This window comes from Lathamus discolor, chromosome 12 (genome assembly GCF_037157495.1).
Source record: "Lathamus discolor isolate bLatDis1 chromosome 12, bLatDis1.hap1, whole genome shotgun sequence".
In the NCBI taxonomy this organism is placed as follows: Eukaryota; Metazoa; Chordata; class Aves; order Psittaciformes; family Psittacidae; genus Lathamus; species Lathamus discolor.
The window spans coordinates 4,012,104-4,027,337 of NC_088895.1; the positions used below are offsets into that span (position 1 = coordinate 4,012,104).

Consider the following 15,234-nt stretch of genomic DNA (forward strand, 5'->3'; position numbering starts at 1 on the left):
TCTCAAGATTTAACTTGCTGTCCAAGCCTTAACTACCCAACATTTGAAGTCAGAAGTTCAAAGTTTGCTCATTTTAAGGGCCAAAGTCTCTTCCCCACGTTTAGCCATGAGGGTTAAAAACACCAAGGCAGACAGACAGGGTCCCAAGAGCAGCGACTTGCTCTGTAGGTGGAACCTTCCCCCAAGGAACCCTACCACAGGAGACCTCTCCCTTGGCAGGCATTTGGCTGCGCAGGGACAGCCACCACACCTCTGAGCCTTACACCCAAGCTGCCCAGCATCACCTCCTCTCAGCTCTGTCTCCAGTGGCTCTCCCTAGCTTTGGAAAACCAAACGGGAGTGGAGTAAAGATAAAGGCTTTGGCTTAGCAGAGGTAACGCAGTCAGAAAGTGAGGAACGGTCTGTCCCTGGGGATGAAGCTCTTCTAATCCCTCATGGATTTGCCACTGCTGAGACCTCCTGTAGGCAGGCAGCAAGCAGCACCTTCCCGAGAGGAGGAGACGGGCCCTTCTCAAACCAGCACCTGCTTTTGATGAGAGCAGTGTGGTGGTGACAGGAACAGAACATGACAGTCACATGTTGCAGAGACACTCCACCAAAGCAGCCCTCAGCCTAGCTGAAACATGAGGCATTTCACACCAAAACAGAGCACGGTTCGATCCACCCGCCCTTGCCAAAAGGCCCGATGTGTTAAAATGGCTTCAGTCTTGCTCTAATATCTTTAAATATTCCTGGGACCGTCACAGATGTCTGCAAAAGAGGAAGCCAATGAAAGCCTCATGTAGATTTAAAGTAAATAATGATGATATTTCCAACCCAAGTCTGATGATGTATGTTGGATGCACTTCTACATGGGCAGATCTTAAAGAACACTGTAAATATTCACGCAAAGGCTGTGCAGAAACAGGCATCTTCCACCTGAACAGCAGCTAAAGATGGCTGGGCTGGGCCTGCAAAGGACCATGGCAACACACGTGTAGAAAAATCAGGCAGAAGGATAACAACGGCTGAAACAGCTTCAACATGGGAAATACAAACCAGATGATCTAGAAGCGATCCAGTCAAGAGAGGGCACTGCGAGGTTCTCCCAACTGCTCAAACAGGACAGGCTGATTCTGGGGCGTACACAGTGACCCAGAGCCCAGGTGTGCCACATGGCCCCAGGAGCACCCTCCTTACCCTGCTCTGCAGGCCCAATCCCAAAACTCTGGGAACGGGACTCATCCAAGGGACGGAGCCTGCTCCGTGGCACAGGTGAGCAGGACAGCCTGTCCAGGTGTCCCTGCCTGCTCTTGCACCGTGCCGTGGGCACCTGGCAAATATCAAATGAACCACCGAAGACCTGAATGACCATTACTGCTGCAGCATTTTTGGCTGGCTGCCTACCAGATGCGGAGCACAGAGAACCCTTTGTTCCAGAGGCATTGTTACCACAAGCCAAACTGCCTACTGCCGCAAGAGAGGTGATCAGATTCCCCTTCTCCTCCCTTCCCCATCTGTTCATTGCAACCGTGTTACGCGTGAGAATTTGCATAAATTGCCCTCTGATCTGTGGAAGAAAATCCAAAATCCAGTTTGGAAGCCCACAGCAGGTTGACAAGTAGCTAGAAAATTCCAGAGAGCAGCAGATTAAGGATTAATTAATTAACATTCTCCTGATCCAAAGTGGGGGAAATCGTGCCTGCTGTAAGCACAGGAACAAGTCTTCCTTTAAAGAAATCCCCCAGCAGTCTCTGAAGGTTCTCCAATTAGTCGGCAAGGGAAACTTACTTCATATACCCAAGTCAACCACATCATTTTCCTGGCAGGTGCACATGAATATGCATTTGTGACAGACACACAAACCCTCATCAAACCCAGTGCCTCAGACACGGTGGTTTCCCCTTGTTTGGGACAGTACCAGAGCTGTTGCTCAAGTGAGATCTCAGAACCTGTCTCAGGCAAGCGGTCCAGAATCTGGACTGAGTATTAGATGGCAGCCTAAAGGTCAGAATCGTCCTCAGACCTCGGCAGATCTTTTTTCTTGTTTGCTTCTAGGATATTTTTAGAGAGCAGATCTCTCCACGGGCATGATCTTGCCTCAGAGAGGCTGAGCTTTCCTGACCGACTCATCCACATCACCTGCAGGCCCAGGGAGGGATGCAGGCTGGTTTAAAGCACTTTTCAAGCACCCTTGGAGCCACAACTGATGAGTGAGTCATGCAAAGACGTCACTGTGAGTGTATTTCTTGCACTGCTGCTTCATGAAATGCGAAAGCGCCCAAGAAAACCATGAGTTCAAACACCCAAACTGGGCCCAGACCCCATTTCTTCCGGTAGTTCTGCATTTCTACTTCCCAACAGCATCAACTCCTCTCCTAATGACAAACTAAAGACTGGCTGCACCAAGTGAGAGCAGAGGTCGACCTTGCCTAACACACTCCAAGGTACCAACAACAGACACCTTTAGAAGGAGACAAAAACAAGGCAAGGATATTACAGCAGACCCCAGAAAAGTCCATCATCTCCCAAGCCATTTGTGACTTGGGGACTTCCTGAACTCAAAGGGGTGTCTGTATATTTAAAACTCCTTCCATGGATTTGTCCAGTTCTTTTGGAGCCCATGCAAATTTTAGCAACAACATCCTGGGGCAAAGATTTCACATCCTTAATCAAGTCCATAACAAAAAGGCCTAATTTGTTCTGGGCCTCCTATCTCACATTTTACTTTATCACAAAACCTCATCAGACCCAGCTGAAAAAGAAAGATGATCTAAGTTTTTTCAGTTACGACTTAAACCAAATAACCTTGCTTACAAGATCAGAGACCAAATGGTCCAAAGCAATTTTATAGACAAACCCTTTCCCCCTAATAGAGAACTTGTTCCCACAGGTTGAGGCAGAAAACAGGGAAGCTGGGACCCGCGCTCCTCTGAGACACCCTCATACGTGTTGAAGTAGACAGAGGACTAGCTGTGCCTGAGGTGGTAGGCACAAGACACCCTCCTCCTCCTCTCTTTCTGTTTCAGGTTTCAGCGAGGGTGGTAGCCTGAATCTATACAGGCTGTTGAAGTACTTCCTTGTGCACTCGAAAGATCTCCAGCACCATCCAAATTAAGCCAAGGCACTTGGCTACACATACTGCAAATGCAAGTCTTTCCAGGACTTCTGTCCTACAGTTTAAAAAATCATCTCCTTTAGAAAGCACGTCCATGGCCTTAGCTTGCATCTCAGAGAAAGCTGGGATTTGGAGCCAGAAGTGTTTCCTAGAGATCCCACTATGTTCAAAGCCCTAGCAGCTGCACCTGACAAATCACAGCCAGCTTGAGAGCACTTCTCTCAATCACTGCACTAAAAAAACAAACCAACCCCCCCTCCCCAAACACTCCGTGTTTTCTTCCTCAGGAAAACAGCCCATGTTTGTCAATCACAGTTGTAAGCAGAAAGAAAAAAGACGTGATCCTTCTCTGAAGCACAGAAACTCACACTGCTTCACCTTTTGTGCCTGTTAAAACCAAGTACTTTAATACGCAGAACTGGAGTGCCAGCCTGCCCCTCTCCTCCTTTATTCCTGAAGTCATACTCCCGGGTTTCCTCCTCACACATTTTCATTTTCCTTTTGCAACTCCTGTGTTACTAAGCCGAGAGGAGGTTTTGGACACAGCAAGGAAAGAAAACAAAACCAAAACAAAACTAGGAGAGCAAGTGGAAATGCCCAGATGGAAAAACGAGACTTGGGAATTCTGTTTTATGACACAGGAAACCATTTCATCTCCAGCCCAACCAAACTCCCATTTTTCTTCCTGCTAATGGACACATGAGGCACGTTGCTTCTGAGCCAAGATGCACTGACACCAGCTACCTTGGTAGACGTGGAAACTGCAGTTTACGGATTTGGACTGAAGAGAACATTATGATAATCTAATTTGACCTCATCTGTACTGCAGGCATAGCGCTTCCTCTCCTAATTCCTACAGCATGTGCATGCTTTCTGTCTGCACTAAAATGTAGTTTTCAAAAAGCATCTATCCTAATTTAAAGGCCTTAAGTGGTGGCAAATCTAACACGCACTTAGGCTTGTGGCCCCAGGGTTACCTACAAGATAACCTTCATGCACAGCCCATTTAGCAGTCTGTACTCCCTTGTCCTTAGAAGCAGAGGATGACCTATCCCTGAAGCCCAGATCCAAACTGAGCTTGCCACTGGATTCTCAAAGACTGACTAAAAATCATTCCCAGAAACCCAGTACTTTGATGTTGAGGAATCAAGATAGGATTTAGAGAGGAGAGAGCAGGCACCACTAAGTCATCCTAAGTGTTCCCAAGCCTCTCTGGACAGGCAGGAGGAAAGGGGAATGTCTCCTCCTGCCACATCCTAGAAAACTTAGGGTACCTCAGAAGAAGAGGGAACACAGACAAAGCCATTTCCTCAGAGTCTAAGTCCTCCAAGGAAACGCTTTAGAAGTCCATCCTTAACAATTCCTTTTCATACAGTTTCAGAATCCCAGAAGTAGTGCTGGCCCAAACAGCTTGGAAAATATTTTCTCAGTCAGGATAACGTGACTGAAGCCTCACCACCTCTCACTTAAAGATGAAGACCACAGAATCAGGTGCCAAGAAGAGTACCTCTAAACAAGGGATCCTAGGAGACCTCCAAAAGCTAAGAGGCCCTCAAGCATCATGACCATACACCAAAAGAGCCTGTGTATCAAAATCTTGCTCTCCTGGAGTCACATCTGAGCCCATCATTCTCAGCCTTACCAACCAGAGTGGTGCATTCAGAGCTCAGAACCCCAGTGCTGATGGCCACAGAGGCTTCCCTCTGAAACACACTTTCCCCCTGATCCTGCTCATCATCCATACAGAGCTACCAACTGGAAAGCATGTCTCGGGCAACAGTTCTCCTGGCCTTTGGTGAATTATTTGAGGCTTAGCCTGGAAGCTGGTTAAAGGCCAGAACGGCAGTTGATACAAGAGCTCCGTGGAGTCTCTCCTCAGCTGAAGTGTCCAGATGAGTCAGGAAACTGCCCCAAACACAGAGATTCAATCTGCCCAGCCCTGGAAACTCCCCAGAGCCAAGAGGCCACCTGCATCAGCCTCATGCAGACTGTGAGCACCGGATGTGTCCAGGATGCTGGCTCTTCAGCAATGAATCGCACTGAGCTATGCAGAACTCCCTTCTGCCCAGGCCCCAAGAAAACAATCTGACACAACCAGTTCTTGCCAGTCTTCTGACGTCAGGACAGCTTTCAGCACATGACCATTAAACTAGAGGAAGACAGCAGCATGACACCCCAAAAGAACTGGAAAGCACTTCTCAAAGTAGAGCAACTGTAACCACTTGTAAACAGAGTGCTACATGACATGCTTCTGCTTCAAATTAGCAGACATACAGGAAGGTTAAAAGGAGATTACGCCCAAGACACTGTTTTCCTACCAAATACATCCACCAGCAGCATAGGAGCACACGCAAGCCAAACTAACAATCTGCAGACTACAGAGACACATGGACACCACCACCTTTGGCAGCGACACCTTCAGTGACACCATGTAAAAGCTCCTGGGGACACAACAGAGTTTGCTTGTTTCTTATAGAAAACAAAACCACACAAAGCCAATGACTAGCAAACATGGGGCTATGTGAGCACATCTGCTATTGCCACTTACTCTTAGGACTGAGCAGAAGAACAAAGGAGGCCCACTTTGCACTCATGATCATGTACCACAACATGCAGATTTGACTTCAGAAGCTGCACAAAGGTACCGAGCAAACACTTGTTCCAAATTTTCTGCCCAAAAGTTTCAACAACATGGCAAAACCAGTTACGAAAGTCCATTTCACCAGCTAATTAATGCGCCCTAACGTCACAGCACCTTTTTGCAATCTTCTTTCAGAAGCAAATTAATACCAAAGCCTTCATCCCTTACTCTGCAGTTCCCTCCACATCCATGATGCTATGTCCTGGCCAGATCACCACCCAGCAAACTGTGTTCTGTCCCCACTTGCCAGGCAGGGAGGTCCCAACAGCTACAGAATCCAACACTTCCTTCCCCAAACAGCAAACCCATGGACAACACCACTGAAGAACAGTGAAAGGGTCACAATTTCCTGTCCCAGAGGTGACCACATACAGCATTCAGGTACAATGATCCCCTTCAGTTCCTAATCCCATTAGAAATCTTGGGATCTTTCAGTCTAATACTGAGAATGGCCTTGGGGATGTTTACAACCTCCTAATGCAGCTGAAAGGCCAAGACTGAGACCCCTGCTATCCTCCAGTTCGCTCCTGACTCACGGTTTGCACACCTGGCTGTCATGGATCATGGCACAAGTGACTTCCATCTACAGAAGCCCACTCTCCCCTAAGCCACCAGCTGGCACAGAAGAACCAGACCAACACAAGGTCCAGCCACAGCACCAAACTTTCTCCAAACACTCAAAACTAACATGACCACTTGCCCAAGACTCAGCATGAGTTTTGGGTCCAAAAGGTTTACTTTTAATAAAGGATAACTGAAACATCAGTCACAAGGTTTCGAGTTAGAAACAGGCCAGAAAATCACAGATTTGATGCTGCAGCTGCTCTCTTCGGAGCGTCTACAAACCTGCCTCCAGTGTTTGAACAAAGCGTAAATCTGGGGTCACAGGAGGCCTCTGGGTAGGGAAAAACTGGAAAACCATTTCCCTTAGCCTAGGTCCTACTGACTCCAGGAACAAATACAAACTCTTTGCTTCAAATCACCACAGGGCAGGAGTCACCGGCTGTAGCCCATACAAAGACATGACAGCACCCAGTGTCTGTAACTGACCTTCAGTCTACTTAACCCCATGCAAAAGACTCACAAGCTCCTAATCCCGCCTCCACAGAGGTTCAGGAAACTCCTTTCTGCCCCAGAAAGTAACAGCTTTGATCCAACAGCACTCAAGAGACTTACCTTCCCAAACTGCTCGAAATACTGTTTCACATCCTCCACAGTAGTGTTCACTGACAGACCACCCACAAATATCTTCTTCGTTCGGGTCACCATCTGGAAAAGGGAAGGACAGGAATTCACCGACTAAACCCAGAGTGAGCAGAAAATGAGATTCAAAAGGCCACTAACCCCCCTGCACTGACAGGAAGTGCCTGCCCTGTTACTGCAGCTGAGCATCCACCTTCTTGAAGCCCTCTGGCTGAACACAGCTGGCAGACCTGTCCCAAGTCAGAGCCCAACTCATCAGACAGCACATTTCCAGCCTCTCTCCCCACTAACCTGCTGCTCCCTTGGCATCTCGACACCACCACAAATGCAAGGGGCAGGACCATCCAAATGCCAGCCCTGCCACTTCGCCAGCCTCCTCCAGGCTCCCTCAGAGATTCCTGCTCTGCTTCCCATAGTGAAAGGACAGGCTGAAGGCCTGCAGCACAGACAGGCTTCCCCAGGCTTTGCCCTTCCTAGCTCACAAATCACATAGCATCCAGTCTTGAATGAAATAAGCTTCATTTCACACCCATTCCCCAGTCACTTAAATGGAGGCTAGTCAACTCCCAGTTAAATCTCTTTTGCCTTTGCAAGAAGACAAGATCCCTCTGCCACTTGTCACTTGCAGCTGGGACAAGGAAGAACACTACCCAGAGAGGGGCCACTGCTACCCGGCTGAGGCACACCAACATCCTTTGAACCAGCTCTCCAGCTGCATCCTCCCCTTAGCTGCTTGGCTACACCCCTGCTCTCAGAGGAACACATGGTCCTAATTACCCCAAGGAGCATAGGGCTAATCCGCAGCAATTCCCTGGCTTGGAGACCAGCCCGTTCTAACACTAAAGCACCTTCTGTCACCAAACTGCTTAATGGAATTAACCCAATTCCTACCATGTGCTTCCTGGCTCCAGTTACTCGGGATACCTGCTCACCAATTGTTCTCAGTGCCTGATCCCCCTTACTTCCCTCCCAGCATCAGTCTCCTCTTCCCTCTCTGCTTCTCAACACTGTCCCCAGTTCTTTCTCTCGTGACAGCGCTTGGAACAGACGCTCTCAACTTTAAAACTCCCATCCAAGAGCAAAGTCAAAGGGAGACCCAAGCCTAAAGGCAGTGTCCAGCCTGCTGCTGGCTCCTCAGATAAAAGATCCTAGCTGCATGCCTGGAAAAAGTTCCTGCAATTGCTCATTTCAGTGCCAGAGCCTCCTGTAGGTAAGGTCAAACACCAAACTCCTGCCTCTTCCAGCGCACACAAGGCCGTTTCACAACATGAAATCCTTCTCCTTGTCCCTGCCATACACCTATTCATGCACATGTGCATACACATGACCCCCTTCTTCCTGTATCATAGCACATCATGGAGCTGTTCCGGACCAATTAAGGTCTGAAACTTCCAGGCACTGGCTGCAACCTCAGAAAGACAAGGTCCACCCTGGGCAGCATTTATTTCATCAGCTCTAACTAGTGTATCCTAAAAGTACAATAGAGGGGCCTCCTGGTTCCCCCAGTGCTGTGCAGACCCCCAGTGCCACGCTGCAAGCCTGACAGGGGCACATCACAGCACAGGACACGAAACTGGTGGTGCAGCACAGCAGCTCCTGCTCCAGAGCAAACCCAGGGAGCAACTCCATTGCATGCACTGGTAACCCTGCACAGAGGGACAAGATCCACCACCCTTTGGGGTGGCAAGGGCTGCCCGCAGTGCTTACCTTGGGCTGTGCTCGGCGGGGGAACGCTACCTTCGGGTCAATCTGAAAGAGAGGACGGGAAGAACACGTGAACACGCTTTTACTGCCTATTTACAGGTGCAGGGTTCCCTCCAAGCACACGGCTGTCTCTACCCATGTGGCACCTTGCTAAAACCCCAGAGAATCTACCCGATGCGCATAAAATGAAGCTGGCTGCAGACATCTTTCCCTCGCGGTAAGGTATAATCCAGGGAGACTACAAGTCCCAGCATGCAACGGTCTGTCTCTGGCTGAGCACTGGCCAGACGCACCGAGAGCCCATCACATGCTGGGATTAACAGCCTGGGCTGCACCCTCCTGCTCAGCCTGCCCCGGGTGCCCTGCACCACCCCCCTCACATTAAAAGTGCTTTCCTTTGCCTTTTTGCTCTCCCCCTTCACTCCACCTGCAAGTACAGTGCTCGCCTGGGTACTACCAGAACAGAAAAGAAGCAGCACACAAAAATCCCAACATTTCATCCCACAAAACACAGGCTGAAGACATAAAAGAGCAGACAGGACAGCACCGATTACCCCAGGGAGGCCAGAGCCCCCCGCCTGCGGGCGCAGGGCAGCGCGCTGCCCCGTCCCCGGGCTGCGCCACACACAATGCCGCGCTGCCTCCCCTCCATTGTGCCTGTGCAGCTCCTCCATGCACCCGCTGGGGCCGCAAGCCGCCGGCCCCACACTGCCATGCAGGTGCCTTTTGCTGGGCTCAGCACCGACGAGCGTGCGGCCGCGCCAGCCTCACACCACCAGCGCCACAAAAGCAGGGACAACACTCATGCAGCTGCAAGCCAAATACCCACAAAGCCTCCTCTCCTCAGCCACCACCTTTCTTTATAGCCTATTTTTACAGCAACTCCTGTAAAGTTACATCACATCAGGGATGATCCAGACCTACAAATCAGCTTACAAAGACCTGTGTTAAAGGCAGGTCTGGCTCATCCCTGCACTTGGACAAGCTGCAGCTGGGAGGGCAGCCTGGAGCATTGTCCCATCTGCCCGGCAGCTCAATCAGCCCAAAAAGAAGCTGTGTTTCTCCAGCTCCACTCGCTGCTTTGTTCAGCTTTCCAGCCTGGCCATCCCGCATCCTTTCACTTGTCACACAACCCAGGAGCTCAGCCTCCCTGCACCCTTCCACCAGCTTCTCTCCCTGCCTTCCCCACCTCCATCCTGACTCACAGCCTACAACATAAATAAACTCCGCACGTAAGTAAACAGAGGCAAAAGTGAAGAGCACAAATAAACTCAAAAATAAACCTCCCTCCCCTTGCTCCAGCAGATCAGCACACCCTCCCCTCCGCTGCCTCCCTGGGGCATCTGAACCTCTGTCCCGTCCCTCCCCTCCCCTCACACCCCCCCCCCCACCGCTTCCTGGCTAGTGCAGACACCCACAGCGAATTCTGAGGACAGGGGACGGCAGGAGACCAGGAGGTTGATGGCAGATAATAAGCAAAAACAATAATCTACTGTCTTTTACTTCTCAGCCAGTGTCATTCAGCTCCTGCCAATAAGATGCTTTCATACTCAGCAATGCTAAGCTCAGCCTCATTTTCTCATTACCCTGAGTGTGATCAACTGGGCAGAGATAACGTGTCCTCCTGGCTGGAGGGAGCAGGCAGTCATTTCACAAATTCTTCTGCACAACCAGCTATTGTTGCAGGTAGAGGGAGGCTGGGGCGGCCCACTGCAGGGGCAGCCCTGGGACCATGCAGAGGGAAGCGAGTTCAGTGCCGGACTCAAGTTACTCAAACTGGACTGCTCCTTGGTGCCTGGAGTCTTTCTAATTAAAGCAAAAGCGCTGGTACCTTGTTCCCTCCTTTCTGGTGTTAAAACAAATAGCCCTGGAGGAGTTGTGTTTCAGTGTCACCCACTGACGTCATGGATCCTTTTGACAAACCTAGATAGAAATCTGTATAAGAGTATAAGAGCATTCAGAACTGCTCAGATTGTATCCAAAAAAACAAAACCCCGAGATCAGGCTGCAGCGAGTGGAAGTCACTCGAGCTCAAACTGCTTCCACTTCACCCCACAAGACTCTGGGGAGGAGCCATCCCACTGATGTCGCAGGTGTACCAGCGAGCCAGCCAGGCTCCTCCATAACGCTCCTCAGGCCACCTACAGCATCATTTAATAGCTCAGGTCGCGTAATTCCTGCGTTAACCCGGCTGGTGTCAGTGCCCCAAAGCAAGGGGAGAAGAGGGAAGGACCTGCAAGACCTCAGGACTGGCTCTGTTCATTCATCACAACTCCAGTCCCTTCATTCTGTTGCCTGCACTGCTCCCTGCATCACAAAAGATAAACCCAGCAAAAACTCAGCAACAAAGAACCACCAGGATGGCCCAGCACTGCCAAGCCCGCTCTTCCCCAGCACATAAAGGAGCAGCTCAAGGCAACGGCCAGCTGCAGCTTTACAAAGTCACACAAATCTTTTACCTTGAGCCTCCAAAAACAATTCTCACACCAGGCATTTTCACCAATAGCCCTGTAGGCTCCTGTTATGCAGCTTACAAACAAAGAGAAGTCTGATAAGCACAAGGTTTCCCCAGAGAATCAGGCCAACAGCCCTCGTTAGGGTAGGAAGAGTCAGAAAACAATGAAGCAACAAGTTGGGCAGACACTGTCTATCAAGCGCTGCCTGCCAGAAGGCACCAAGCTTGGAGAGAAGGCTGTCCTTTCAGGACACCGGCCTTTTCCTGCAAAGTTTCATGAAACCCTAAATTAGGATTCAGATGAGTTTGTGTCATTTAACCCATGACTCGCAGCAGAGCCTTTCCGCTCAGTGTTCGGAAGCTCCCCGCGGTACCACAAGACCAACCTCTCACCAGGCAAAACACCGCAAAACATCTGACCCGGCCAAACCCCACGCTAAATACAAAATAAAAAGGAAGAGGGGGAGAAGATGGAAGTTCCCAACAAAGGAAGGGCCCTGGCGAAACTGCCCCATTCTCTCTGGGGCAGCAGCAGGGCAAGCGGAGCAGACGCAGATGGGAATTTCAATGGCTGGTCCCCACGCGCCCTGCGCCACGAGGCCCTTCTGTTCCCCGGCAGCGCCCGCCCGGCCACTCTGCTGGGCCCTCCCCGCCTCGTGGGCCACACGGTGGGCTGCAGTTCTGGGAGAAGAATGGAGCCCGTGGGCTCCAGCCCGCTCCTGACCCCAAAAACGCTTGTGGGATTAGTGCTACAACGGACATCCATCACTTGCCTTTCCAAGAGGGGTCTATGCCAGCCCACAGCCTCATGACGGGACTGGCTCAGCAGACACCATGTTTACACAGGCTAATGAAAAAAAAAAAGAAAGAAAGAGGAAAAAAAGAAAGCCCTGGGCCCTCCTCAAAAGACTTCACCATAGCCCTCCCCCAGAGCAAAACTCACTTCACATCACTCCTGAAAGGAGGAGGGCTGTGAGTCCTGGGGACCCAGCCTCGGCCAGGAAGGCTGGGGTAGGTTTAACCGGGAGCTCCTGTGGGGAGGAAGGACCTGTGCACATCAAAGGGAGCGATCCAGGCAGTTAAACAGGAACAGACATAAATCTCACTGCAACTCACGCCGTAAACCCTAAGGAAGGGGGTCTCGCTCTCCCGCCCTCTCCCTTCTGCCAAGATAAAGGCTGGACGCCCGAGCCACGCGCTGCAAGAAATGAAGTTGCTCACTTGGACTCCTCGGCAACCCGTGCCCGGAGCCAGAACATCTCCCGTCACCATGCCACCCCCTCGAGGCCCCCACCGCTCCCCCATCCCTACCCTCACCTTCACCCCAGGGCAGCAATAAGGAAAAGGAATTCAGGGGCAGGCAAGTCACTAAAACTAAAGAGAAGGGACCTCCCACTCAGACACCTCACCCCCACCCCCAAAACAGCCTGCACATCTCCGGAGCGCCACAGATTTACAAGGCAGGACCGGGCATGATACGCCACCAACCCACAGAGCCACCAAAACCTCCTTGCTGGCCCAGCCGGGGCTCCCAATCAGCCGCCACTTGCAGAACAAGGGCTGGAGTTGCAGCCACTCCAAGAGGCCAGTGGTAGCCCGCATGGGCGGGTGCTGGCCACATCGGAAACAATAAAGTCCTGAACCTTCGTGACCGTTACAAAAACTTCACCAGGGGAAACCACGGGAGAGTCCTGGGGCAGCAGCACAAACGGTCTCTGCCGAGGGCACCGGCCACCATGGCCAGGGGAAGCTGAGCCTGGGCGCTGAGGAACAGCACCCCTGGGGAGGGAGCTGTGCTCAGCAGCACATGGGGGAAGGGGCGGCTCCCGTTCACGCAAACACAACCGCATCCATTTCCCACTGTGAACCCCAAAAGCGCTCAGGTGTCCCAGCTCTGAGAGAGTCACGGTCACTCCTTGGAGGGGCAGGAGGAAAACTATCAGCAGTATACACACAGATCCACATCAGGACATCGGCCCTGGCCGACAGCAAGCCCAGCTCGGGCAGCAGCCAGTACCCGCCTGTGAGCAGGACAGAGAAAGGACCAATTGATCCGTATCAGGAACCGATAGTTTACAACCTCTAAACTGGAAATCAAACACCGCAATCAACGGCTGCTCTGAGCACAGCCGCTCCACCGGCAAATACACCCCTGAGATGAGAGAAGTCATCTCACCGTCTTGGAGTCCAGTTCGTGTCTGGATTGGGCCAGGACCTTGTCGACGCCAGCCTGGTCCATGAACGTGACGAACCCGAAGCCCCTGAGCCCCGCAGCCCGGGCAGGAGAGGGGATGCGGAGAGAAGAGAGAAAGTTGGTTAAAGTGGCGGCCGGGCCGCGGCGGGGGCGAAGGGAGGCGCGGGCCCGGCCTCTCACCTGGATCTCTTTGTCAGCGGGTCCCGCATCACCAGGCACTCCTTCACCTCGCCGAACTGGCTGAAGTACTCCCGCAAGCCCTCTGCAAGCACAGCGCCCACCGTGGGTGTCCCGGCCCGGCCCTGCCGCCCCCACCGGGCTCGGCCCGGCCCCGGCCCCGGCCCCGCCACCCCCGGCCCCGGCGGCAGGTGCGGGTCTGCCGCGGCGCTCACCTTGCGTGGTCTGCCAGCTCAGTCCCCCGATGAACATCTTGCTGCGGGAGGAAGGGGAGAGCCGTGAGCGGGGCCGCGCCGGGGGGCCGCGGCGCCCCGCGGGGGTGGCGGCGGCGGCGGCGGCGGCGGGGCCGGGCGGGGAGGGGAGGGCGCGGATCGGCCATGTTGGCAGCGGCACCGCCGCCGCCGCGGCTGCCCGGGCCGGGCGGCCGGGTCCGGGGGGGAGGGGGCGGCCACGGCCGGGGCCTGGGGGGGAGGAGGGAGAAGGTTGGGGGGAGGCGGTGGGGGCGGCCGCCGCCGCGGTACCAGGGGTCGTGCGGGGAGTCCGGGGAGGCGAGGCCGGGCTGGCTGCCGTCTGTCTCCATTCGGACCTCTTCTCCCTGCGAGGAGCGGCGCCGCACTCCCGGGGCAGATGAGCGCTGGAAAAGGGGCCGGACGGACAGGCCATGCTGCCCCCTCCCCCGACCCCTCTCCGCCGGGCGGGGAGGGAGCGAGGGAGGAGGGCCCGGCGGGCACAACCTGCCCGGCTCCTCCCACCCCCGCCGGCCCGCCGGCCGCCCTGCGCATAAAACCCGCCGGCGGCGCCGGGGCCGAGCGCCGGGAGCCGCGCCCGCACCGCGCCGGGGGAGCGCGCCCGGGCACGGCGGCGGGAGCAGCCGCCCGGGAGCCCGCGGACGCTTTGTCCCCGGCCGCGCCGCCCGCACCTGCCCCGGGGCGGCGGACAAAGGGCGGCGGGCGCAGGTCCCGGCGCGGCGATGCCGGAGCCAGGCCCGACCCCGTGTGCTCGGGCTCGCCACGGCGGACCCCGGACACCTCGGCCCGGACCCCCGGTTTTTACCGCCGCCGAGCGGGTGCCGGCACCGGGCGGGTTAAAGCCGGCGCGGGGAGGGCCCGGGACCGGCCCCCGCCGCCATCGTCGCAGAGGGCGCTTCCAGGGCGAGACCGAGGGCTGCCCTCCTCACCCCGGCACCCGGGCCGGGCAGCGGCGAGCCCCGGAGCCCCCTCGCAGCCCGCGGGGGCAGGAGGCTGCCAGCCCCGCGCGGCGCGGCGGTCCCCGGGCGAGGCTGGCGCTAGGCACGGCCGTGGAGCCCCCGCAGCCCCGGGGACGCCGGCCCAGCCCGCTCCGGCCTCTGCCCACGGTGCTCCGGGGAGGGCGCCGGGCTGGCCCCGAGGCCGCCGCGCAGCTCCTCGCTCACTGAGATTGCCACAGAGCCGTGCCAAGCTCCAGCCTCTCGCCACTGCCACACAAGTTCATCCACACGCTGATGGCTTCGGGAGCAGGGCTGTGCGCTCTGCCTCTGCTCTTGGGCAACCCGGCCCAGGTGCTTGGAGGAGCGCGGTGAGGAGCAAATGCAATACTTTTAAAGCTAAAGTCAGATGAGAGTTGCAGCCTGTCCTGACTGTGCCATGCATCACTCTGAGAGAAAGCACTTGTTTGCACCTGTGGCACACCAGAACACAGCAGTGCACAACAGCTCTGGTGATGGTCACTGTGAGCACCTCTCATTGCAAGAGGGTATCACGAAGTGGCAGGCTCTGTGCTGCCAA

At 54.2% G+C, this 15,234-nt stretch overlaps 1 protein-coding gene across 3 annotated transcripts in view; it reads right to left on the reverse strand.

Moving 5' to 3' along the window:
• Nucleotides 1–14,230, reverse strand: part of MSI1 (musashi RNA binding protein 1) — a 31,208-nt gene extending 16,978 nt beyond the window's left edge. The window contains exons 1-6 of one of the 3 annotated variants that reach the window (XM_065692535.1): nt 13,993–14,223; nt 13,687–13,727; nt 13,475–13,556; nt 13,277–13,361; nt 8,649–8,690; nt 6,915–7,007 (exon numbers count right to left, since the gene is read on the reverse strand). In XM_065692535.1, coding sequence (XP_065548607.1) covers nt 6,915–7,007; nt 8,649–8,690; nt 13,277–13,361; nt 13,475–13,556; nt 13,687–13,727; nt 13,993–14,051 — 402 coding nt within the window. In that variant the 5' untranslated portion in view covers nt 14,052–14,223. Of the gene's footprint in view, nt 1–6,914; nt 7,008–8,648; nt 8,691–13,276; nt 13,362–13,474; nt 13,557–13,686; nt 13,728–13,992 lie in introns of all 3 variants that reach the window. The other 2 variants (XM_065692534.1, XM_065692536.1) reach the window with 2 other exon arrangements.
• Nucleotides 14,231–15,234: the final 1,004 nt, after the last annotated feature.